We start from the raw sequence: 25,777 nt of genomic DNA on the forward strand, positions 1-25,777 counted from the left end.
GGTTCTTTTGCCAACACAGATCGGAATGTAGCCTTGACACCTTTAACTTGGTAAGATTTATTTTCTGTTTGGCTTTCTTGAGGCTTGTAATTAAAGGATACAAACTGGTCTAGAGTTACTTTGTTTTTTCTCCTTGTTCTGTCATCCCGGTCCAAATCTAGACCCTTGCCTCAGAGGTCTGGTCTGGCCAATTACATTTTCTTCCGAATTAACTAAATTCTTGACATCTTTCCCTTTTCCTGTATAGTAGTCTCCGTCTGACGAGCACTTCCAGTCAATGGAAGTGTGAGGTGGACTGAAGCTCAGGGCAGATGTCAGATCTGGGAACCTGGAATGATCAGGGCAGAGCCTTCCTTTCAAATACAATTTTGTAGTTTTCAGTTAACTTTTCAGGCAACCTTCTCAGTTTAATCTTACAACAGCCCTGTGAGGTAAACATCTTGTAATTAATTGTTCAAATTATGTTGAAAATTAATTGCAAATTTTTATTTTAGTGAGTACAAAAGGCTGGATAAGTTGACTTTTAGTGAGAATTTTTAAAGTAATAGATGAAAGCTGAGGCTCAGGAAGGCAAAATTACTTGTTCCAATCACATGGTAAGTAATGGAACAAAGGCCGATCCCCAGTAGTAATAGTAGTGACATCAGCTAGATCTTACTGACTGTTCCCTAAGTGCTGGGCACTGTTTTAAGTATTTTATGTGTATTAACTCATTTAGAATACTTTTGCCACAATACCAGTTTGTCTGTTGGGTGATAGATGTTTCTTCCAAGCTCTTGCATTTTAGAAGGTGAAGAATACAAAGTGAGAAGAGCAGTGAGCTGAGAACTAATCAATTTTTGGGACAACCTATAATTTAAGGGCAGAAGAAATGCCAGAAGCCGGGGAAATAGCAGAATGGCAGAAGCGATAGAACGACGACTAGGGTAGCATATTGTCACACGAGCCAGTGGACGAGAGGGATTGTAAAAGAAATTCCTACCCTTCCATCCCTTGACTGACTGGACTGCGCTCTGCTCTTAGGGCTGGATCTAGAGTCCATGTGGTCCTGCTTCCTTGCCAAGGGGTGGGATGTTACATTTTATTGTAACATAGCTGATACAAGGTGAGAGTTTATGAACAGAATCTCTTACTGAAAGAAAGAAAATAAAAAGAAATGGCAAATAAATAAAGGAGTTTATAGGAGAGAGAATTATAATCCTAATTTAACTAAAGGCTAGCCAGAAATCGGCTTGATGAGTACAGATCCTAGGGCCCTCTGGCTACTTCAGTTGCCCACTTCAATGTCGTTTGGATAATTATTGACTTTTCTACTTTGGGGAAGATTCAGTTCCTCCTAGAATTTGCTTTCAAGTTTTACCTTTGCGTATGGTGTCCCCTTTAGCCCAAGACTCTGGAGCATTCTTTCTCCTCCAGTGCTATTCTTGCACCCTTGGGTTCTGATTCCATCCCAGGCCCCATACATGAGGATGGCAGTTTCCTGACTGACCATAGAAATTCTCCTTGCCTGTTACATGCAACCTGAGTTTTATGGCATCTTAACCTGACTTTGCAGTTTGACATCTGTGCTTCCTGGGTATCTCAGTGATATGGGGGTACAGCAGTGAACAAAACAGATACAAATCATTCACTTCGTGGAGGTTTCCTTTGAGTCAGTGGGGCTTATAGTTTGATTACATTCTGAATAATATTAATTAGCCAGTTGTAAATATAAGAATCTACCTAAGATAATATTGGGAATAACCAGAGTAGTCAACAGTAACTGAATTATATTACTAAATGGCACGTTGTATGTTCATTATAAATGATGTTTACATGGTTTATATACAGTAGAAAATAACATAAGTATTATTGTAAATAAGTTAATATGCGCAACAAGGGAAAAATGTTTAAATTCCCAAACTGTGGTAGAATAAAAGACAGGAATGAAGTACAGCCCAGTGTGAAGTAGAAGCTTTGTTTCCTTCTGCTCTTCTTAGACTCACATTTGGGCTGCCAACTAAATTCCTTTCCTTCTTTTTTTTTTTTTAATTTGATCTGAGGGATGTTTCTTGCCCTTCTTATCTTCTAATTGTATGTTGGCCAGGTGGCTTAAACTCTCTCTATGCTCTTATCTGTAAAAAAGGAGTTAATATTCTCCATACCCTGAGAACCCTCTTACACTGTTTGGTGGGAGTGTAAATTGGTGCAGCCACTCTGGAAAATAGTATGGAGGTTCCTCAGAAAACTAAAAGCAGAGCTACCGTAGATCCAGCAATCCCACTTCTGGGCATATACCCAGACAAAACTATAATTTGTAAAGATACATGCACTCCTATGTTCATAGCAGCACTATTTACAATAGCTAAGACATGGAAACAACCTAAATGTCCATCGACAGATGAGTGGATAAAGAAGATGTGGTACATATGGAATGGAATATTACTCAGCCATAAGAAAGAATGAAATAATGCCATTTGCAGCAGCATGGATGGACCTAGAGACTATCATACTAAGTGAAGTAAGTCAGAAAGAGAAAGACAAATACCATATGATATTACTTGTATGTGAAATCTAAAAAATGACACAAATGAACATATCTACGAAACAAAAACAGACAGATGTAGAGAACAGACTTGTGGTTGCCAAGGGGGAGGGGAGTGGGGGAGGGAGGGACTGGGAGTTTGGGATTAGCAGATAAAAACTGCTAATAGGGTGGATAAACAACAAGGTCCTACTGTATAGCACAGGGAACTATATTCAGTGGCCTGTGTTAAACCATAAAGGAAAAGAATGTGAAAAAGAATACATATACATATAACTGAGTCACTTTGCTGTACAGCAGAAATTAAACACAGCATTGTAAATCAACTATGCTTCAGTAAAATTTTAAAAAATTAAAAAAAAATCCTCTACACCCCCAAATTATCAGAAAAGGAGGAGTGGCTTTATATTCAAGTTTTTACCATTTCTGAATTAGGGATGTTTGATTGTTTTTGAATAACAAAGAACTTTTGGAGAATACGTATTAGCTTGAAATAACTACAGATAATTCTAGTTGGGATGCTTACAGAGATCACTAAAACAGGTTTAAACAAAGAGGAGGAAACAAATTTAACACACATTTATTAATTATACCTGAAGAAATGATCCTGGAGTTGTAGGTGTTGGATGTCACTGTAAACTGGCTTTTAAAGGTGACTTTTAAAGGTCAGACAGTGAGTGTAGCACTGAATGGATTCTGTGCATTAGGATAGAATTTCCAGCTACAGCATCACACAGCTTTAAAAATTGCTGTATCTCAACTTAAAGCAGAACCTAAGATGTAATATAACTGAAAATGAGACTGTGGTGGTAGCAAAGATTCTAATGACAATTGCATGTGAAAAGCTTGACTCTGATAATTCCTAGAAATGTAAGTCAGAGCAAGTATTTTTATTGTTTTATGTAGTATGTTATTTTATATATGTACACAATTAACATAAAATATTATGAGAAGCTATTTGATTATTTAATGTACATCCTTAAAGTGTAGCCAACGACTTTTTGTCCATTGGGTTGCCTTATATTTAGGTATACCTGGTCTTTACTTCTTAGGAGATTTTAAGGGTTAAATGAAACAGTTAATTGGGTGTCTGCTGTGTAGTAAGCACTGGGTAAATAGGGACTGACACCAAGACCTGCTGCAGTTCTGTTTCCTGCTCTTTCCTTGTCATCACAGCTGGTGGGGGAGCAGGAACACAGTGGGGAGTGACTTGGAGGGTGACAGGGTAGCTTTATAGGTAAATAGCATCTTGCCCAGTCTCTCCTCCTCCAGGTCTCCACCCTCCACCCCCGCCGCCTCCCCACACAGTCTGTAGCGCAGAGAAGGCGCAGTGGTTCTGCACTCTGAGACGGCTCACCCTCTCCTCACCAATGCAGACCCTCAGGTCCACTGACTGTGGTCGTCCTGCCAAGCAGTCCTGGGAGAGTTGGAGAGTTTGTAGGTGATTTTAAATTATATCTTTACTGAACAGGAGGTTTCAGACATACACACTTTTTGTAAGGTATGTTTCCCTACAAGCTTACTAGTAGGGCTGTGTATATATTTCTTATAAGTTACAAGTGAATTTTTGTTATTTTTTTAAAACAATGTTCAGAGTATAAAGCTCTGGCATAACTGTCATTATTTCTAGTCTTGGTGTGCACACCTGTCCTCTCTGCTCACTTGGATTTATTTTCATGTTATGTCTTCCTGGATTCTGTTTTCTATGTTAATCTTAAACATTCAGATGTACCTTATAATAGAGACAGTAGACTAATATGTAAAAACTAAATTTTTATAATCCTGAAATTGGCACTGCGTATATTTGTTAACATCTAAGAACCAGAATTAAAAAATAAATAACTTGAGATAGGAAAACTGGCTTCTTCTTTTTTTTTTTTTTTGCGGTACGCGGGCCTCTCACTGTTGTGGCCTCTCCCATTGCGGAGCACAGGCTCCAGACACTCAGGCTCAGCGGCCATGGCTCACGGGCCCAGCCGCTCCGCGGCATGTGGGATCCTCCCAGACCGGGGCACGAACCCACGTCCCCTGCATCGGCAGGCGGACCCCCAACCACCGCGCCACCAGGGAAGCCTGGAAAACTGGCTTCTTATTTGTTGAAATTTGCTCAATAAAACGAAGTTATTTCAAATAAGGAACTATTGTTACCAGTTCTTCTGATAATCTTGTCTCCTCATGGATTTAGTAAGTAATAAAGGCAAATAATAAAATATCATATGTTGTGACAAAATTGGCATTATACAGTCTTTATTTGTAAAATATTTTTAATTCTAAAATTTTATACTAAATTGGATAACAGTAGTTTGCTTGCCTGTTTGTATTACTTTGTTGGAAATTTTTGAGAAGTAACACGTTATATCAAATAGCAATTTATTACCTACAGCTTGTCAGTGCTAGTGACAATAAAGTCTAGAAATACATTACTGATTTTAAATTTTGTTATCCAAGAATAATTAATTATTCATTTCTCTTAAAACTTTCTTACAAGATTTGTATTTAGGATTTGTTTTAATCAGGTATGGTAAGTCACACAGACATGGGAATAATTGTCATGAAGAAAGAAGTGTACTCACAGATCTCTAGAAACACCTGCAGGGCCACATGGGGATAGAGGGGGGTGGGGAAGAACACAGCCCAGCCTTTAATGGGGTTTTTGCTGGAAGGAATGGGTAAGGCAGGGTAGATACCTGTGTAAGCTTAGGATTATATAGTTTGAATAATTTCAAGGGTTAAAGTCTAGGGGTAGTTCCTAGTTGTCCCATGCCAGGCCCTTGGGTGATGTAGAGCTGGGGAATATTGGCTTAGGTGGGAGAGGTTGAGGAAGGAGATGCATGGGGTGTGGCTCTGGATTGGTTGATTGGTGCATCAGAAGTGTACTCCCAGGGGAGTCCTTTGCTCTCTTCAGGAAATAGCTAGCCCTGGGAGGGGCTGACTCTCCAAGATCAAGGCCCCAAATGCCAGAGCGTCAACACAGAAAATAAGAAGATACAGTCAATACAAACTTTATGTTAACACTCAAAATACTTTATAATTTAAATTTCATACTTTCTTCATTAAAAAACATTGGTTGCAGTTGGCTGTTGTATACTTTTGTTTAGAAGATCTTAAATTTTAATGAAAAAGTGTATTTTATAAATCTAGCTTTTTTGATTGGTACAGTCTGTCAGTGATATTTCTAGAAAAACAAATTATCTTTTACAGAGGAGATATAAACAGAATATTGGTTGGTAAATTCTTTAATGGTTCTCTCATCTGAATATTATTGATATTATCTGTCTTTCAAGGATAATGGCAGCTTTATTAGGTTACATTTCAGAAACAAAACAAAACCAGACAGTCAAAGACTTCAGGATGTCACTGCCAACCCAGTCGTAGACTCAGGTGCTGTTTCCACATGTATATTTTTTAGAGATAGTGTACATGAGAGACTAGAGAATATGTAACAAATTTATTTTCAAGCTTTACTTTTTAAAATGGTGAGTTTTAGGATGTCTGTCAAAGATATTGTTAATTAAAGCCTAATGTGAAACGCTAGACATTTGGAAATGAGACAGTTGTGTGGTTGAGACAGTTTCATTTCCTCACAGTCACTGGTAGATGCATTTAAGGGGATCATCTTAGTTATGTAGCCTTTTTATAATCTCAGTAACTTTATTCAGCACCCTCATTCATGTATTTGAGTTTTTTCCCCTTGTAAGGAGCTTTCTTGGAAAGCACACCCAACAACTTCAGCTTATATCTCACAGAGAGTTGGTGATTCATGGGTTGGTTAATGTTTGTATGACACCAGCAAAGGTTGTCCTTTCTGCTTTTCCTACCAACTCTGGAAAAATTGCAGCTCTTCTTGGAGAAGTTTTTGAAAAGGGAGGAAGCTGGCAGTTGTAGTTTAAAAATGCAGTAATAATGCTAAAAGTAATGATGATTATAGTAACAATAATAATAATCTTGAGCTTTTATTATATACTAGTTGCTAGTATGAGTGCTTTATATATTTATATGAATAGTTAATTTAATTCTCAGAACAACCTCATTGTTTTCCTCATTTTTTTTGGATGAGAAAATTGAGCCCCTCAGAGGTTAAATCTTGCTTGAGGGACATAATTGGAAAGTGATGGAACCCAGACTACAAGTCTAGATTGTGCGCTTTAACAGTGCTTTTATAACTTAAAAATCTATAGCTCAGAAGTAAGGAAACTAAAGCCGAAAGATTTAAAGCCATTGGCCCAAGGTCACTGGAGCAGTCAACACTGAAATTCCTCTCCTGGGTGTCATTTTCACTATCTTCGTATGCTTTCTCTAGGTGTACTCTCTGCCTTTATCCTCTTATATTTGGGTGAATCTTCTTGCTATTTTTGACTTGCTGTGGTTCCAAATTCTGAAAATTATATTCTTCCTTTGGAATTGTTTTACTTGACAAGGAAGCCCCCAGGAGTCAGTGTAGCTTTATGGACTGAGAGGGTGGACTTTGCAGCCTTAGTGCCTGTAATTGAATCCTACCTGTGCCGGTTTTAGCCATGTGAACTCATACAAGTCAGATACTTCTTGTGTTTCAGTAGTTTTATCTGTAAAATGGGTTAATTATGGTAGCTATCCCACAGGGCTGCTGGTAGGAATAGATAAGTTAATACAATAAAGCTGCTTAGTGTGGTGCCTGGCACATAGTAAGCATTTTATAAATATTTTCTATTCTGGCTATATTATTTATGAGAAATGTATACTCCAAATTAAACTCAGCACATTATCTCACACCTATTAGGTACTCAGTAAATGCATACGGAGTGAATAAAAATAATCATCAATTGCTTTGTATTGGCCTTTGCTTTTTATACTAGTTGGAAAATTAAGGTTATAGAAGATGAGATATTTTCAATGTTTGTATTAACCTCTGTTACTAAGACTAAGGACCAATATTACACTATGCTCTTCATCTCGTGCTATTTTTCACTTCACTTTTCTCATCTACAAAACCATTAGTTTTTCATTTAGTATTTTTATTGAGATTGTGTAGAAAGGTATTGCATACATCTGAGGTACCATTGGTGATGTAAAAGTTTATGTCATCATATTTAAAACTAAATGTTAATGTCTTCGAATTTTTTCATGTCACATTTTCCAAGTAATATCAGCTACCCATTAAATAAGAATTTAATTGCAGGAATGGTAATGCAGTCGTCAGTAAAATGACTTTAGTTGGCAGCATCATTTAGCCGTGAGATGAGGACTGGGAAAGCAGGATTGAGATCCTCCCACGGCAGTTGTTCAACATTACATTTGCTTTTGCCTTTTCTGGTTAAATAACACAAGAATTAAACCCTTTAAAAGGGAGCCCATCCATCTCCTTTCACACGTGTCCTTCTTGCATCAGAGAAAATGCTGCATAATTCTGAGATGACAGCCCCACCTCTGATGTCACCCGGGGTGGTACAGTCCTCTCCGAGGCTTTGCTGGGGTTCCTGCTGCTGCACTGGGGAAATGGTTACATTAAAGCTCACTCCCGTCATCTCCATTATCTCCTTGGAAGTAGTTTTCACAAATATAGAAAGGCCCTACGGTGGTTGTTTTCGGTAAGCTACCAAGGTGGAGAGCGCAGAGGCAGACGGGAGCGTGAGGGCAGGCTGCTGTGCCTTTGTGACACAGGGAGAGGCGGCAGCTCGCTCAGCCGGGCTCCTGGTGCTCAGAGCGCTTCCATGGACATCACCCTGTGCATTGCAGGGCCACAGGGGCTGCCAGGAAATCTGAAACTCATTTGCTTCCAGTTACTAGAACGGCAGATTTTGAATTAGCCAGCTTCTTTTCTAGCTAACTTTTCTCAAGCGTTAATCTGATGAACTGGGCATTTTCTATGATCAATGGGTAACTGCTGGAGCTACAGTAATCTCTGTGAGTAACCTCTATTTGTAGGTCTATGCAGGCAAATATATTTTGTATATCTATCTTTTGTAAAATGCTGCTGTAAAATGATCCGTCTGTATTATTGACTGCTTTTGCTTACTAGTCTTGTCTTTTGACCATCCCAGTAGGAGACTGCTGGGGCTGGATGAGGTTTTGCTGAATCCTGACTAGAGAAGCACATACTGCATTTATCCGGGGTGTCCACACCAGCCGTTCTTTAATTCCCCAGCCGCCAGAAAGACACCACCTGCCCTCCGAGTGCTGTTGCCCAGAACCTCCCCTGGCTTTAACGTGGAAGGTTTATTTTAGCATCTGACATTGGATTTTTCAAAATTTTTATTTTTAAATAGAAAACAGAATATTATTCTTACCTGTAATTTTATTTCCTTTCATTGTTTTTTGTTGTTGTCCAAACGGCTTTCCTGGGAACACAGAATTCTATCATCCTGTTTCTCCCTGTTTCTGATGTATTATGTAGAAAGAAAGAGGAAACCAGCTACCCCTGTAGTTTTAGAAAGCCATCATGTTGTGGCACTGGATGGGAATGGGGAGGAGTTTCTCTTAAAGAGCTCAGACTGCTTTCCCCCTGCTCTGCCGGAGTCTCTGGAGGAGAGCGTGGCTAGCCCCAGGCAGCACCACAGCCGCTCCTTGAGCACTGTCCTTGAGGCTGAGGTGGCCTCTGCTGGAGGTTTATTTTTCCTCAGTTTACACATGGGGGTGTGTTTTTCTTATCTGTGGAAAGTGTCACTTTTAGAGTAGTTCAAGATTTATTTCTCTCTCACCAGGGAACTTGGCTTCGGTGAAATTTGCATTTTCAGAGACGCTTGGAATTATTGCTCATGTCAATTTGCAGCCTGAATCCTTACCAAAACTGTGGGTCTCTTATTGAGCATGAAAACTACTGAATGCAAATATGGATCAGCTGAGGCTTGTGACAGGCTGGAGGCTGAGTGAAGCTGTTGTTTTCCACTGCACTTGACATCTGTCTTGGCACACAGCGGTTTAGGGAAGTCCACAGCTGTAGTGGATCATCACTGCTAGGCACTCCAGCCGCTTGGCATTTGTGATTTTTAAGAAAAAGAATTGTATAGTATTTTGAATTTCAACTTAAGTATTAAATTTCTTTAATATTTCAATTTTAAAATATTAAAATATTTAATAAAATATCTTAAATAAGAACTTATATTAATACCACCACATCTGTGTTAACTTTAGCAGAAGAGAGCCTGCTATAAACAAGACTGTGGAGTTCTTTAAAAGCTTAAACTTTTGCTTTTAAAAATAAAGAGAAAACAAAAAAAATCAGTGAAGATCAGAGAAATTTAAAAATTGGGTTTTCAGAGAGTAAAGTGGTGGTGACCAGGGGCTGTCAGGGTGGGGAAAATGGGGAGATGCTGGTCAAGGGTACAAACTTACAGTTACAAGATGAATAAGTTCTGGGGCTCTGATGTAAAGCATCGTGATTATAGTTAATAATATTGTATGATGTACTTTGAAGCTGCTAAGAGAGTAGATCTTAAATGTTTTCACCACAAAAAAGGAAGTAATTGTGTGATGTGGCAGAGGTGTTAGCTCAAGCTATAGTGGTGATCATTTTTCAATCTCTAAGTTTATCAAATCAACACGTTGTATACCCTGAACCTACACAATGTTATATATGGATTACATCTCAATAAAGCTGGAAAAAATTAGAACATAAAATTGGGTTTTTAAAAGTGTGGATTCCTAACAGGAAGAAGTAGAAAAAGGATAGAATGGATGAAATCAGAGGAGCAATGATGATCAGAAGCGCTAAGACTGGAAGGAGAAGCACAAAGTGTGGATATAAGAAGAAACAAATGAGAGTGGATGATAGGTCAAAGTGGAGAATCCTACTGATTGAGAAAAGGAAACCAGCTTTTAAAAACAATGATTTTAAAGATAGATCTAAATTCAGCTCTTGCAGCTTAGAATTTCTCCTCCGTGATGAGTGCCAGGTCTCTGCACGCTGGCAGAGGCCTGGGTTAGGGTCACTGGGCTGCTCCTTAGCGCACTTGTCTTACCTACCGTGTGTTGTGTGCTGCTGCTCCTAGCCCACAGAGCTCCTCTGCAGTTGACTGGAATGGAAAGCTAGTCTCATTTCCCCAGGGACTAGAATTGAAGGAGAAAAATTGGGTTCTGAATCATTAGTATGTGAAATTTAGTTTGTGATGAGCACAGCTGTAACTATTAATCACTTGGGGAAAGAGTGTCCAATTAATAGAACTGTCTCGTGTGCACATGCTAATAGCTTGTGTAGTGGTCGGCAGACCTTTTCCTGGGTTTTGTAACATATAAATACCTTAAATATCTGTGCTTTTAGAGAGTTATTAGTGACCAGGTAATAGCCAGCATCCTCAACTACATACTGTAGCCGTCTCCAAAGTGGGACTTTTATTAAGAGTGTGTAACAAAGTATAATGTACTTAGATTACTCATTTAGCAAATTATCATTACTCATACTCATTTTATATCACCTTTATCATACTAAATGTATTTTCTATTGCTTAGTAAAAATGGATTATTCTCCTGTTTGTTTCCTTTTTTTAAATAAAACTTTTTCTACTGCACTGCAAATCGAAACCATGCATGCATCACTGTGATACTGGAGGGGTTTATTGATTGTTAGAAACATTGATCATTGTTATTCACAGTTAAGGATTATGATTACTTATAGATAAAATGTATTTGAGATTTTTTACTCTGCAAGGCTTACTTTTTATGTTGCTTTGTAAATTGGACCTTTGTCTTCAATTTTTTTTTATTGATTTATGAAATTTCAGACTAAAGGGGACAATTAGGCACCCATCTGTCCATGGGATTGAATTCCTTCCTGACAGGTCGGGGGCAGTGTGTCTTTAAGGTTGTTTCTGTAAGTTTTCCAGTGTTGAAATAACTTAAGAATTTATAGTTCTTTTATCACACTAACTGATTATATACGTTTTAATATGTTTGGTAGCTGATATTCATTAGGGAACAGAGAGCACCAAGGGCATTACTGCATTTATGAACAACCTGCAAGGGAAGGAGAGAAACTGACTTCTAGTGGCTGGGTTAGCCATGATTTGTAAAGGATTGAAAATGTGCTCAACTGTACTTATAAAAAATAGTGCTGTCTTGAAAGTGCCACACGAGAGTGAATTTGCCTATGCATTTTTATTTTACAAGTGATATATCCAGTGACATGAACCTTGAAAGTCTGGGAAAATCTCCCAGTTTTTAAAACCAGAAAAACCTTACCTTTCCCTCAGCTTCTTTCTTTTAAGCTACAATGTAATTTCTTTAAGGCTATGTACAGATGTTAATGTACAGGCATTTACTAATGCTCAGTTTTACATTTGTAGGTTTTTTTTTAGGACTTTATGGTCTTTTGCCTAAAGGTAGAGTCATTGACCATTCACTGTGGGAGAAATTCACTGTGAGCTGTAAACTAAAGACAGGTCCCATCACAGTCGAGGTGGTTCTCTTCCTCTGCTGAAAGGATCCTGGACCAGCTGGATGGCAAACCCAGACCAGAATGCACAAGGCTTTCTCTTGATTGGAAGGAGAGGCTGCATGTTTTCTTTACCTCTTGTTTACTTGATTGAACACTTGGACCTTTCAGTTAGGAGGTAGGAACTCTTAAGATTATCTTTCAGAATAAAAATTAACCATTTAAATGTAGTCAGAACAACTTCTAGATATTGTTGTAGTTCTCTGGAGAAGTACTACCATATTTTAAAGTGTATACAGATTACCTGGGGTTCTTTTTAGAAATACAGATTCTGATTAGGAAGGTCTGAGATGGTACTTGAGTCTGCATTTTGAACAGACTCCTGGGTGATACCTATGCTGCTGTCCCCTGGCCACATTTTGAGTAGGAAGGTTCTAGGGCAGTGCTTTCAAACAGACTTCTCTGTGAGCATGGAAAAATATTCTGTATCTCTGGTGCAATATGATAGCCACTAGCAACATATGGTATTGAGCACTGGATTTTCAGTTTAATTTTAATTAATTTTTAAGTAGTTATATGTGGCTGTGGCTACCATATAGGGCAACATAGCATTTAGAGAGTAAGTTAAACAATTGAGAAATTAATGTTTAATGGTAACAACCCATGTAGGATCATGGTGAATTCTAGAACTATGGCCAAGGTTGTCCCCACTTAACTTTACCACTGCTTTACCACTGCTCTCTGCAAGAGAACATATATGCAGATAGAGTTGCTGGACTGCAAGCTCCTTGTTAGGAAGGACGACCCCGCCCCCCACCCCCACCCCCTGCAATGTTTCCAGCATTCTCTTCAGCCTGTACTTGGGAGTAGGGGACAGAACTTAGGTGGCATTGACGTGTAGTATTTTGCTTGGGTTTTGGGAGGCTTCTTTCTGTTTCTCTTTTGAGGTTCTATTAAATGGTATCCTGTTGGTTATAGGACATTCTTCATTCATTCATTGATTCAACAAATATATCCATTTTGCTCGGTACTGTTATTCTAGGCTCTGGGGATATAATGGTAAAGAAATCAGACAAAGTGCTTCTCTTTTGGAGTTTATATTCTAGTGGCAACAACACAAAATAAGACAAAACAAACAAAGAATCTTTTCCTAAAAATGACTGGGCCTAGTTCCTAGGGAATGTGTGTATGATTCGTAATTGTGGTTTCATGGACGCGGCCCCCATAGTCTTTTGGGAAACCTATATCCAGTTGCTCAGAATCCCTTATGATAAACTTCTTTACTTCACATTTCTACTGTGAAGCTGTGACCAAGTCTGCAGAAGACTTGCCAAATAGTTCTTTTTCTTCTTCTTTTTTTTTCCTTCAGCCATTTTCTTTTAAGGAGTTTGCTACTCAGAGTAGAAAGAAATCCATTTCATTTACTGGGCCTCAAGCAGGGTCAGTCTTAGAAGGGCCACGGTTTTTCTGAAGCTCATCTTTTGGAGCAGGCTTGTTTCTCCATGATTTCGAGAATTCTTTTTTGAAGTATAATTGACATACAATATTATATTAGTTTCAGGTGTACAATGTAATGATTCATTATTGTATATGTTGTGAAATGATCACCACAGTAAGTCCATCACCGTACGTAGTTACAGAAATTATTTTTCTTGTGATGAGGACTTTTAAGATCTACTCTCTTATCAACTTTCAAATATGCAAGACAGTATTATTAACTATGGTCCCCGTGCTGTATATTACATCCCCATGATTATTTTATAGCTGGAAGTGTGTACCTTTTGAATCACTTTACCCGTTTCACCTCCCCCCACATCCTTCTGACAACTTCCAGTCTCTCCTCTGTATATGTGAGCTTGTTTTTTTTTTTTTTTTTTAAGATTCCACATGTAAGTGAGACCATTCAGTATGTGTCTTCCTCTGACTTATTTCATTTAGCATAATGTCCTCAAGGTCCAATCATATTGTTGCAAATGGCAAGATTTCGTTCTTTTTTATGGCTGAATAATATCCCATTATATAAACTATATATAATATATATATATACCACAGTTTCTTTATCCATTCATCCATCGATGGGCACTTAGGTTGTTTCCATATCTTGGCTATTGTAAATAATGCTGCAGTGAACATAGGGGTGCAGATATCTTTTCTAATTAGTGTTTTTGTTTTCTTCAGGTAAATACCCATAAGTGGAATTGCTGTATCATATGGTAGTTCTATTTTTAATTTTTTGAGGAACCTCCACACGCTGGAGGTTGCGCTAATTTACGTTCCATCAACAGTGTACTAGGGTTCTCTTTTCTTCACATCCTTACCAACACTTTTTATTTCTTATCTTTTTTTTTCTTTTTTTTTTTCTTGAGGTGTGCGGGCCTCTCACTGTTGTGGCCTCTCCCGTTGCGGAGCACAGGCTCCGGACGTGCAGGCTCAGCGGCCATGGCTCACAGGCCCAGCAGCTCCGCGGCATGTGGAATCTTCCCGGACCGGGGCACGAACCCGTGTCCCCTGCATCAGCAGGCGGACTCTTAACCACTGTGCCACCAGGGAAGCCCTCAGAAGATTTTTTAAATTTCAGGGAAAAGATTGAAGACACATACTAGGGTATCTCACTACCAATAAAGATGGAGGGCAGGGGAGGGATGTAAAGCTTAGTAGAGGTAAAATAGATAAGCTCTGGTTTTTATTTGTTGTATCATGTTGGCAAGTACATCATTCCTTTGAGCCTGTTTTCTTGCTAATTATGTTAGGTAGCCAAATTAATTCTTTGATTCCTTTGACTTTTGCAGTTTTATATTCTATGATCATTTTTTGTAAAGGCATACTCTAACTTAAATAAAAGCATTATAACGTCTATAGGAAGTATTTCCCACTGTGATCTAAGTACTTCTCTAACAATTTAAAGCTATTTTACTAAGTTAAAGAAAAAAGCCCATGCTTTTGGATTGTATACTTTTTTCTTTCATTGCATTTTAACAATAAATTTATAGCTTTTAAACTACGGAGGAAATTAAGTCCCCTGAATTATTAAGGAAGAGAAAACTGTTAAAAGCCTAAAAAGTGTAAAATATGAAAAATGTTTTTTAAAAAAGTGTAAAAAGGTGTAAATAAATGCCAATATAGAATATTTCCCAATTCATTTTGTTAAGCCCACATTACTACCCAAACCAGAGATAGCACAAGACAACTACAGACCAATATTGTTTATGAATATAGGTGCAAAAATACTAAAAAGCTGAATCTAGCAACTTTTAAAGAAGGATTATGCACCATGACCAAGTGGTATTTATTCCAGGAATGCAAGGTTGGTTCAGTATATAAAGGTCAGTTAATGTAATTCACTCTTACTAGATTAAAAGACAAAACCCACATGGAAATCTCAATTGACAGAGAAAAAACATTTGACAAAACTTGGCACCCTTTCATGATAGAAACACTTGACAAACTGGGAGTAGAAGGGATCTTCCTTACGCTGATATATAGCGCGTTTGTGAAAAACCCACAGCTAATATCATACTTAATGGTAAAAGACTGAAAGCTTTCTCTTAAGATCCAGAACAAGACAAGGATGTCTAGCTCTTACCACTTCCAGTCAACATTGTACTAGAGGGTCTGGCCAGTGCAGTTAGGCAAGAAAAAGAAATAAAAGACATCCAGATAAGAAAGAAAAAAAGTAAAATTATCTCTGTTCACAGACAACATGATCTTATATATAGGAAATCCTAAGGAATCCACAAAAAAGCTATTAGTACTAAATAGTAAGTTCGGCAACCAGTTGTATTTCTATATGCTAGCAGTGAATAATCTGAAAATGAAAAAATTTCTGCATATTATAGTATCAAAAAGAAAATACTTAGGGGAGTAAGTTTAACAAAAGTAATGTAAAACTTGTACATTTAAAACAAAAACATGTTAAAAGAAATTAAAGAAAATTAAATAAATGGAAAGACATCCTATAGTCATGGATCAAAAGACTTAATAGTACTATTGTTAGGATGCAGTGCTCTACAGATTCATCCCAGCCTCTATGAACATTTCGGGTGTCTGGCAAGCTGATCCTAAAATTCATATGGAAAATGCCAGGGTCCCAGAGTAGCCAAAACAACCTGGAAAAGGAAGGACAAAGTAGGAGGACTCACACTTCCTGATTTTACTTCTGCAAAGCTACAGTAATCAAGATGGTGTTATACTTGCTACTAGCTCAAAGGAATAGAATTTAGAGTACAGGCATAAACCTTTACGTTTATGGTCAGTTGATTTTCTATGAAGGTATTAATGCAGTTCAGTGGGGGAAATAGTTTTTTTCAACAGTAGTGCTGGGACAGTGGATATCCACATGCAACAGAATGACGTTGGAGCTCCACTTTACCCCATATACAAGAGTTAATTCAAAATGGATCAAAGGTCTACATGTAATAGCTAACACTGTAAAACTCCTAAAAAAAAAGGAATAAATCTTTGTGACCTTGGATTAGACAATAATTTGTTGCATATGACACCAAAGACACAAGCAACAAAATAAAAAGATAGATGTTGGATTTTATTAAAATTTTTAAAAATTGTGCTTCAAAATAAACACCATCGGGCTTCCCTGGTGGCGCAGTGGTTGAGAGTCCGCCTGCTGATGCAGGGGACACGGGTTCGTGCCCCTGTCCGGGAAGATCACACATGCCGCGGAGCGGCTAGGCCCGTGAGCCATGGCCGCTTGGCCTGCGCGTCCAGAGCCTGTGCTCCGCAATGGGAGAGGCCACAACAGTGAGAGGCCCGTGTACCGCAAAACAAAAAAACAAGAAAACAAAACACCATCAACTAAGGGAAGAGACAACCCACAGAATGGGAGAAAATGTTTGCAAAGTATATATATGATAAGGAACTTCTGTCCAGAATATACAAAGGACTCTTACAACTCAATAATAAAAAGACAAGTAACCCAATTATAAAATGGGCAAAGGATTTGAATGGGTATGTCTCTGAAGAAGACATACAAATGGCCAACAAGCATGTGACAAGATGCTCAATATCATTAATCACTACCACAGTGATTAATGATATTGAGCAAAATCAGAACTACAGTGAGATAGCATTTCACATCTACTAAGACAACTATAATAAAAAATATGGGCAGTACTAGAACCCTCAGACTTTGCTGGTAGGAATGTAAAATGGTGTAGTTGCTTTGGAAAACTGGCAGTTTCTCCAAACATTAAAGAGAGAGAGTTACCATGTGACCCAGAATCCACTCATAGATATATACCCAAGAGAACTGAAAATAAATGTAGACACAAAAACTTGTACACAAATGTTCATTATTTATAATAGCTAAAATGTGGAAATAACACAAATGTCCATCAGCAGATGAATGGAAAGAAACTGTGGTATATCCATACAATGGAATATTATTTGTCAATAAAAAGAAAAGAAGTTCTGGTACATGGTACAGTGTGGATAAACCTTGAAAGCATTGTGCTAGGTGGAAAAAAAGACAAAAAATGCCACATATTGTGTGATTCTGTTGATATGAAGTAGAACACGTGAATCCATAGAGACAGAAGGTAGGTTGGTAGTTACCAGGGGCTGAGGAATGGTGGCTAATGGATTGGATATAGGTTTTATGGTGGTGGTAGGAGGTGATGAAAATGTTCTGGAATTAGGTTGCGGTGATGGTCACACAATTTTGTGAATATATTAAAGACAACTGAATCTTAAAAGTCCTATCACAGTCTTTATTGAAAAATTTAAAATGTCAGTGTGCCACAGGAAGAGGAATCTTTATTGCTTTTAACTGTCTTCCTTTTCAAAATCAGGGTTTGAAAGTTGCTTCCTCCTCAGATTTCAAGCAAGCCGCATCCTCTTACTTCTGTCTTGTGAAGGTACTATCAATACTACAATCACAGAGAAGTGCTTCTTGGATTCCATCAATACTGATTCAAATTTAATTTAAAAAATGTATTTCAAATTATTTCAAAAATGAAATATGAAACTGAATACACTCTTAGATGTATTATTATTTATCAGATTTTCCACACTGTGGGATACTATACATTAACTTATGTTTCCAAGTTACCTCATTTTGTACATGCCTTGGAATCAAGTCTTTCATGTCATTTCATTGTATATATTCAGACAGTCATCAAACATTTCACTGAATAGGAAGGTGGTAGCTGGCAATGCTTTAAAAGCAATAACAAAAACAACAGGTGTCCTCTGTCATAAAGTTGTCCAAGTGAGGACCCTACATTTCCAGGGTAGATGAGGATATTCTCGATACAAAGTAACCAAAACCAAGTTCAGAAGGAAATTGGATCCTGGGGTGATAGGACTGTAACTGTTATCCATAAATCCTCAATTTAAAATTCTGTTATCAGAGTGTCTTCATTTTTCTCATTGACTGCCGTTTTAATAAGAAAAGGATGTAAATTTGATCCTACATAGTAAATATATGCTAATTGTTTTTACTGCTTCATATATTGGGGTTCTGCATATGATACCATTTAAATTTTATTCATTTGGGATCCCAGAGATCTTTCTTAACATACTAAGTTTCCTATTCCATTTTGACTTCAGTCTCATTCCCCAGGGATGTTCTGAAAGCATTCCCCCCCACAACAGAAATCCAACAGTGAAGGGGAAGCTTCCAGCCAAAAAAATATTTACTGACTTTAAATAGATCATATCTTTTTTCTGAGGCTTCCATCTCAGAGATTGCACTGCACAGGTATTGTTGGCTGGATCGTAAGACTATTTGTTGTTGTGCCCAATATAAATACTTTAGTTGCTATTTCATGAGTGGTATTTGGAAAATGATACATATCCTTATTTTCATCTGTTCTTGCGTATGCAGCAACCGAGGTGCGTGTGTGGGACTTCATCAGAAGCAGGGTTGAATAGGGCGTGTGTCATTAGATCGTCTCTGTCTGTGCCAAAACCTTTGTGGGTACTCTCGTGTAAGCTAAGTGGAAGGGACCACCGGCAGGGTTATGAGAAGCAAGTGTTGCAGAGGTGGGGGCAGGAGACAGTGAAAGGATCCCATAAGGATGACTGAATGCCTGATGCGTATGGAGATTTATTAACACACGTTGGAATCTGTTGTTCAGAACAAGTCATGCGTCCATTCTGTTCTCTTTGTAGGTGATCATGGAGGAAGCACTTTACTCCCCCCGAATGTCACAAATGAATTTCCAGAATATGGGACCATGGAGGAAAGTGGAGAAGGCCTAAGAGCCTCTCTCGAGTTTGATGCCGAGTCTCTGCCGTGCTGCCCTCAGGTGCAGCAGAGGGTCCAGTCTCTTGCTGGCCATCCCTCTGGGCTTCTCAGTGTTACCGGAGGACCAAAAGATGTCAGAGAGGTCCCCTCTCAGAGTCATCTCAAGGAACAGAGTTTACAACCCATTGACTCTTTGATTTCAGCTCTGAAAGCCACAGAAGCCAGAATAGTTTCAGGAACATTGCAGGCTACAAAGGTACTGGATGGAGATGCGGTTTCTACTTTTTTAGTTCAGCAGGTGGAACAAGAGCCAGACCCTGCCAGTCATAAAACACAGAGAGCCAACACACTGTTCCCTGCTGGCCGAGAAAAGTCACCCGATATACCTCTTTCAGCTGAAGTTACGACTGAGGAAGGTTTTTATTTGAGCATCCAGGAGGACCTGACTGCACTATTAACTGGAGAAACTCAAGCAGAGCTTTCCCTAAGAGCTAATAATGGGAGAAAGGGGGCTGTCCATGTGCAGGAGCCAGCTTGTCCAGCATCCTCCGTGGGGAGCCCCGTGACCCACAGCTCAGTGGGAAGTGCTGGTTTATTGAGAGAGAGGAGCTCTGATCAGGGGAGAGAGCACCCAGAGCAATGTGGTCGAGGCAGCTCCTCAGGACGCCCAGGCCAGGTCAAACATGTGGAATTTCAAGGGGTGGAAATATTGTGGACAGGAGGGGAGAAAAGAGGGACATGGCAACCTGTGGATTTTCAGACATCATTGGAAAGGACAACCCCTCCTGAAAGCAAAGAGTTTTCTAAAGTGCCAAGCCATCTCATCTCATCTGCTGGTTTGTGTGATTCAGCCGGTTTAACTGAGAGTGTTTGGGATGACACCTGGAGAGCTCCTTCAGAGAGGCTGGCCACTGGCTCAGGGCCATTTCTGCCTGAGCCTCTTCATGAGAGTGGAGAGGATGAAGTCTTCCTAAGGGAAAACAAGGAACATCTTGAGACGAAACCTGAATTGGAGAGAGACAGGGAAAGGTGAGCTCGCATAGTATCCTGCTGTCTGTGATGCCAGTGAGAACTCGATTCACAATATCCTGGGTCCTTGTTTACCACAGAATGGAAGAGAAGTGACTGTAAGCTATGTTGCTTCTAAGGTTCCGAGATGTTAAAGTGGTCTTATTATAAAGTTGTCCATATGGGGAGACTGTGAACTCTAAACTAGGTGACTCCATTTCTGATGTTTTATTGTATTTGACAGGTTGCAACTTCTCCAACATCAAGGTAACTAAATACCCCACGATTATCTTTAACAATGTGGAAAGGTTTGAACTCTTTTTGACATCCTGTAGTCATTACATCCTAACTCAGGCATTTCTTCTGGGTGCAGCACCGTTGCCTGCATACAGCCTTATACATGTAGGAACACAGAGGCTGGCTCAGTTTTCTAGATTGAAAGAGATCAGGAGGTCAGAATTCAGTTCTTCCATGACACTCACATGGGTCTCCCTTCTCACAAGCAGCATGTTTTGATTACAGCCCTGATGAGTAAACTTGGCATCATATGGTATTTCCTGGTCTCTCCCTACATTTCTGGCATCCATACCAGCTGTGAGACTGGAAAAATGGAAGCCATACCCGTCTGTCTTCACTTCCTTTGCTTGTAGTCTGACTGTAGAGTGTTCCTCTTGGCAAAGTCATTTCAAATGTGTGCCGTCTTGTCAGTCCTCCACCTGTGGTAGTTCACATGGGAAAACATCTGTGTCATGCCTGAAGGGTTTTGTTTGTTTGGTGTAAGGAGATGCCGTTTTCTCCGCAGTTAACTAACAGATCCACGAAGAGATGCTCCTTTAGGATGGCTGTCAGGACTCCTCTCCCTCCCGTCCCCACCCCCCCTACACAGAAAATCTCCAGACTCCCCTCAAAAGGAGCCCTGATATGTGGTACATGGCTCGGTAATTATATTCCCACTGGGGTATGCACTTCTGTGCCTGTGCAGATTATTAATTCATTCCTCCTTTCCTCCCGCCCTCCTTCCCTTCCTGTCCTTTCACAAATGGTTTTCAGTTGTCTGCTCTGTCCTTGATATGGCTAGAGATGCTGGGCATAAAGGAATGTTCAAAATAGACATGGCCCTGGGAATTCCCTGGCGGTCCAGTGGTTAGGACTCTGTGCTTCCGCTGCAGGGGCATGGGTTCCATTCTTGGTTGGGAAACTAAGATCATGCAAGCTGTGCGGTGAGGGCAAAAAAAAAAAAAAAAACAGTGGAAAATAGACATGGCCTGAGGTCACTGACCTCATGGAATATACTTCTGAAGATCAACACATTAATAATGCTGGGACCTCTAATTGTGCTGGGTTCCGTAAAGGAGAAGAAGGGAGACATACTAGAAAGAATAGTTTTGTTTTGTTTTAAAGTTTTTTTTGACGTGGACCATTTTTAATGTCTTTATTGAATTTGTTACAGTATTGCTTCTGCTTCACCTTTTGGCCCTTTGGCCCCGAGGCGAGGCACGTGGGATCCCAGCTGCCCAGCCAGGGTTCAGACCCTCACCCCGGCATTGGAACGCGAAGTCCCAACCACTGGACCGCCAGGGAGGTCCCTAGAAAGAATAGTCTGAATGCAGGAGAGAGGCTGATTCGGTTGATGGCTTGGGGAAGGCCTTTCTGTGGAAGTGATAGTTACGCTGAGACTTCAGGAATGAATACGTGTTTGCCCAGCAGAGAATGGGGAGGAGGATATTCCAGGCAGAGGGAACCACCTGGGCAAAGGAGGACTGCTTGTCGCTAATGGAGCATGCTTCCTGGACACTGTGAAGCAGAAGCCTCCAGGTGCCTTTTAAGATGTGGCCCTCCGTCCGCCCTTCTCCCCGTGTGGCTGGAGCCTGGGGGCTGGGGGAGGGTGGGAAGTAGGTGAGCAGAGGTAGGGAGGGGCCTCATCCTGAGCTTCCTGTTTCACTGCAAGTGCCCTGAGGAGCCATTTAGAGGTAGAACCCAGAATAGTACTTGGTGTGGGGTAGACCTTCAGTAATTTAAAAACAGCAGAGACAACTGTACTGTTGAATGTGAATCCTGGTAATACCTAAAAATGTGGGTTACCTACCAGGTAGTTTTATTCCTATTTCTGTTTTGTTCCTGAGGCTGAGCTAGTAATTGGCACATCCAGATTCAGCTCCACGTTTTTCTGTCTCTTGTCTTCTTTCTCTTACTGAGTTTTAAAATTTTATTTAGTTATTCTAATGTTCATTTTTAATATTTGAAGAACATGCTGCATATTAATTAATTAACGTCCCAGGTATATTAACTTGTACGTTTTTTGTAGGTTGTCACTGTTTTGGTTAGCCCTGTAGTAAACACGTTTGTTGGCTCTTATTTATTTATTTTTTCTTTTAAAAGGTCGTTTACTGGCTGGCTGTTTCTGGACCTGAACTCTCTCTGCAGTGCTGTCTTATTGTCACCAGGGGACAGCCCTTGGATTATAGAATATTTATCTTCTTGAGGGCATTTGGTCTTATTTAAATCAGAAAATATTAACAGACTGATGAAAGTTTAGTGTATTTTTAGTCCATTAAGTTTACACAATATATTTATCTTCTAACAGGTCATTTACCTGTTAATGACCTCTTTCTGTTAAAATTAAGAATGATAGTAGCTGTTAATTTGGATTTGTGGAGTTTAGTTGGCTAGATGAAAATTCATTATTTTAACATTTTATTGAAATATTCTTTGGACCTGATTCACATATTAGGAAATAGTTCAAAACTATATTAAATTATGTAGAGGGTAGCATAGCGTATGTATGCTAAAGAGTTCTTTCAGCCTGAATATGTTTCTATGAAGTCTTCCTTCCCAAATGTATTGACATAAGCCCACTGAATACAAGTGTTAGCTCTATAGAATGTTCCCTTTTTTATATGATTGGAGGGGAAAAAATAACCTGATATTGAAATTCGTCCGTTTTATGTGCTTTCCAGGATTCTTGAGCAAGAGGAGCACTTTCGGGCCAGAGATGATGATATCCTTGGGTCTGGTTGTGCAGAGGACTCCACTGATGTGTACAGCTCCCAGTTTGAAACCATTTTGGACAACACTTCTTTATACTACAGTGCTGAGTCCTTGGAGACTTTATATTCAGAGCCTGATAGCTATTTTAGCTTTGAAGTGCCCCTCACTCCAATGATACAACAGCGCATTAAAGAAGGTGGTCAGTTCCTGGAGAGGACATCAATGGGAGGACAGCAGGACGTCCTGAGCATCTCTGCAGATGGTGGAATAGTGATGGGCTATTCTGGTGGGATCACCAATGGGCTGAGTGGCTCCAGTAACTCCACCTACACGAAAGGCACCCCAGAGATTGCTTTCTGGGGAAGGTACTGGTCCCATTCTCTTAATTTTGTGCTGGTGGTTTTTGTAGCAGTTTTTTTTTGGAAATCTGAGTGTGGAACATACTTGAAAAGCATTTGGCTGGTTTCTGTGGATATAAGTGAATGATGTGAGTGAAAAGTAATTTGGGTTTTGGGGGCAGGTAGAGTACAATTTAGTGGTTTGCCAAATTGGCAACCTGTGGACATTCTATTTGGCAGTATTTCTTGTATTACCATATGTAAATTGGATCCTGAACAAATACTTGTGGGTGATGAGTATGTATTAGGTCCCATGATGCAGCTTTGGTAGCAGTGGCCTGGTGCTGGGAAAAGGACACTGGGAGATCTTGGCTTTCATTCTGCCACTGGCATTGGTTGATTACTTGGGGCAGGTTGTTTGATTAGGCCAGAGACTCCTTGATTGTAAGTAGAGGGTGTTGGATTAGATGGTCACTATAATCTCTCTTGGCTGTTTGCCCTGTGAGGTCCCATTCTGCTGGGAAGTCTTCATGTTCCTGAGATGGTGGGGGAGGATCTAATTATATGGGTGCTTGGTAGAGCTGATTCCTTGGTCAACGCCATAAATACTTATTTTCTCTCTCTACTTTAGGATTTAACTCTCCCTAGAACACAGAATCACAAATTATGTAGGTTTTATGTGCTGTACCTGTCATTTAGTGATTCCCTGTCTCTTTATGGATTATCCAGCATTTCATCTCTTGTCATTCATCATTCTAGGGTCATTTACCTGTCCTTCAGCATCTCCATAAGTGGGAAGAGAATGCTAAACTTCTTAATCATTTTATGAATTTAGTTTTAATATATTTTTCCTGAATTAAAATGTGTCAATTCACATGTTTGGGGAGGTGCAGGGGAGGTTAAATGGGGATAAACTATTTTAAAGTTGTATGAAAAAACGTCAGTTTTTTTTTTTTTAAAGTCAGTATACATATTACAGAATTTTTTTTTAATATATAAATTTATTTATTTATTTTTGGCTGCGTCGGGTCTTTGTTGCTGCGTGCGGATTTTCTCTAGTTGCGGCGAGCAGGGGCTACTCTTCTTTGTGGTGCACGTTCTTCTCATTGAGGTGGCCTCTCCTGTTGCGGAGCATGGGCTCTAGGCGCGTGGGCTCAGTAGTTGTGGCATGTGGGCTCAGTAGTTGTGGCTCGCAGGCTCTAGAGCCGCGGGCTCAGTAGTTGTGGCACACGGGCTTAGTTGCTCCGCGGCATGTGGGATTTTCCCAGACCAGGGCTCGAACGCATGTCCCCTGCATTGGCAGGCAGATTCTTAACCACTGCGCCACCAGGGAAGTCCCCATATTACAGATTTCTAATGAGCCTGTTTTTATGATCAGTCTGTTCTATGTTAAGTGTTTCCTATAAGCAGTTTATAGGTTTATAGTTCATTGGCTGAGCACATTCAAGACTGGCACATGGTAACGTTGCAGCTATGCATTTCCATGTGAAATAGACCATGGATGTTGGTTGTCTTCTTGGGTCACACAACTCTCAGAAGCAGAAGACCTTGGTCTGAATTTCTTGGACAAGCCACTTATTCTTTCTGAAACCCCCTTTGTTTATTTGCATAGTAGGGTTAATGATACTTAGTATGCTGTGTGGCCATGTGATTTAAAGAGTTAATATAGATTAAAGCACCTAGCACAGTACCTGGTACCAAGTAGAAGCTGGAGCAAATGTGTGAATCAGAACTGGCTGATAAACCCGCATTTATACCCGATCTCTAAGAGGTGGTATCCCTGAGGGAAGGGGGGCATCCCTGAGAAGGGGGTGTTTCTAGAAGGGGCCAGAGAGAGGGGTGTCTCTGAGGGGACATCCTTGAGAGGGGGTGTCCCTGGGTGGATGGTGCTACTTTAGTCGTTTAGTTTCACCATCATCTCGGGGAACTGTAAGTTGTGGTAAAATGCAGATAATTTCATTGAAATTCCAATCCAACTTTCTGGAGTGAGTTGAAGTTGTTGGGGACCTGAGGTGTTTTTGGCTGAGAGGCTTTGCTGCAGAAGCCACAGGGAGGGTAAGTAAGTAAAGACAAGAAGTAAACATTAGCAAGTCAGAACAGGAAGGTGAAAGGTTTATCAAAGGTGCAGTTTGCACACTCAGAATAGGAAGCAGCCATCATTGGGGCCAGTGTGAGTGCCAGTCATTAGTAGGGCAGAGCTGGGTAGTTAAGAGAGAGTATTGGGGTAGGTTATAGTATTTTAGCATCTCAGATGTGGACAGTGGTATATACTTCAGGCCAACTTGAGATAAGGTTTCAGCTGTGTTACCTGCATTGTCAAACCATGAGATCTTGCCCAGCCATGAGACCGAATTCCAGTACTGAATGAGAAG

At 39.8% G+C, this 25,777-nt stretch overlaps 1 protein-coding gene across 8 annotated transcripts in view; it reads left to right on the forward strand.

Moving 5' to 3' along the window:
- The window catches only part of PSD3 (pleckstrin and Sec7 domain containing 3), a gene marked incomplete at both ends in the record, with an annotated part of 558,422 nt that overhangs the window by 168,232 nt on the left and 364,413 nt on the right, over nt 1-25,777 (forward strand). For 4 of the 8 annotated variants that reach the window (XM_082680187.1, XM_082680189.1, XM_082680193.1 and 1 more), the window contains 2 exons: nt 18,996-20,100; nt 23,037-23,432. In XM_082680187.1, coding sequence (XP_082536313.1) covers nt 18,996-20,100; nt 23,037-23,432 — 1,501 coding nt within the window. Of the gene's footprint in view, nt 1-8,373; nt 8,405-18,995; nt 20,101-23,036; nt 23,439-25,777 lie in introns of those variants that run through there. The other 4 variants (XM_082680192.1, XM_082680191.1, XM_082680190.1 and 1 more) reach the window with 3 other exon arrangements.

The sequence above is a fragment of the Grampus griseus genome (assembly GCF_964374135.1).
Source record: "Grampus griseus genome assembly, chromosome: 21".
Lineage (NCBI taxonomy): Eukaryota > Metazoa > Chordata > Mammalia > Artiodactyla > Delphinidae > Grampus > Grampus griseus.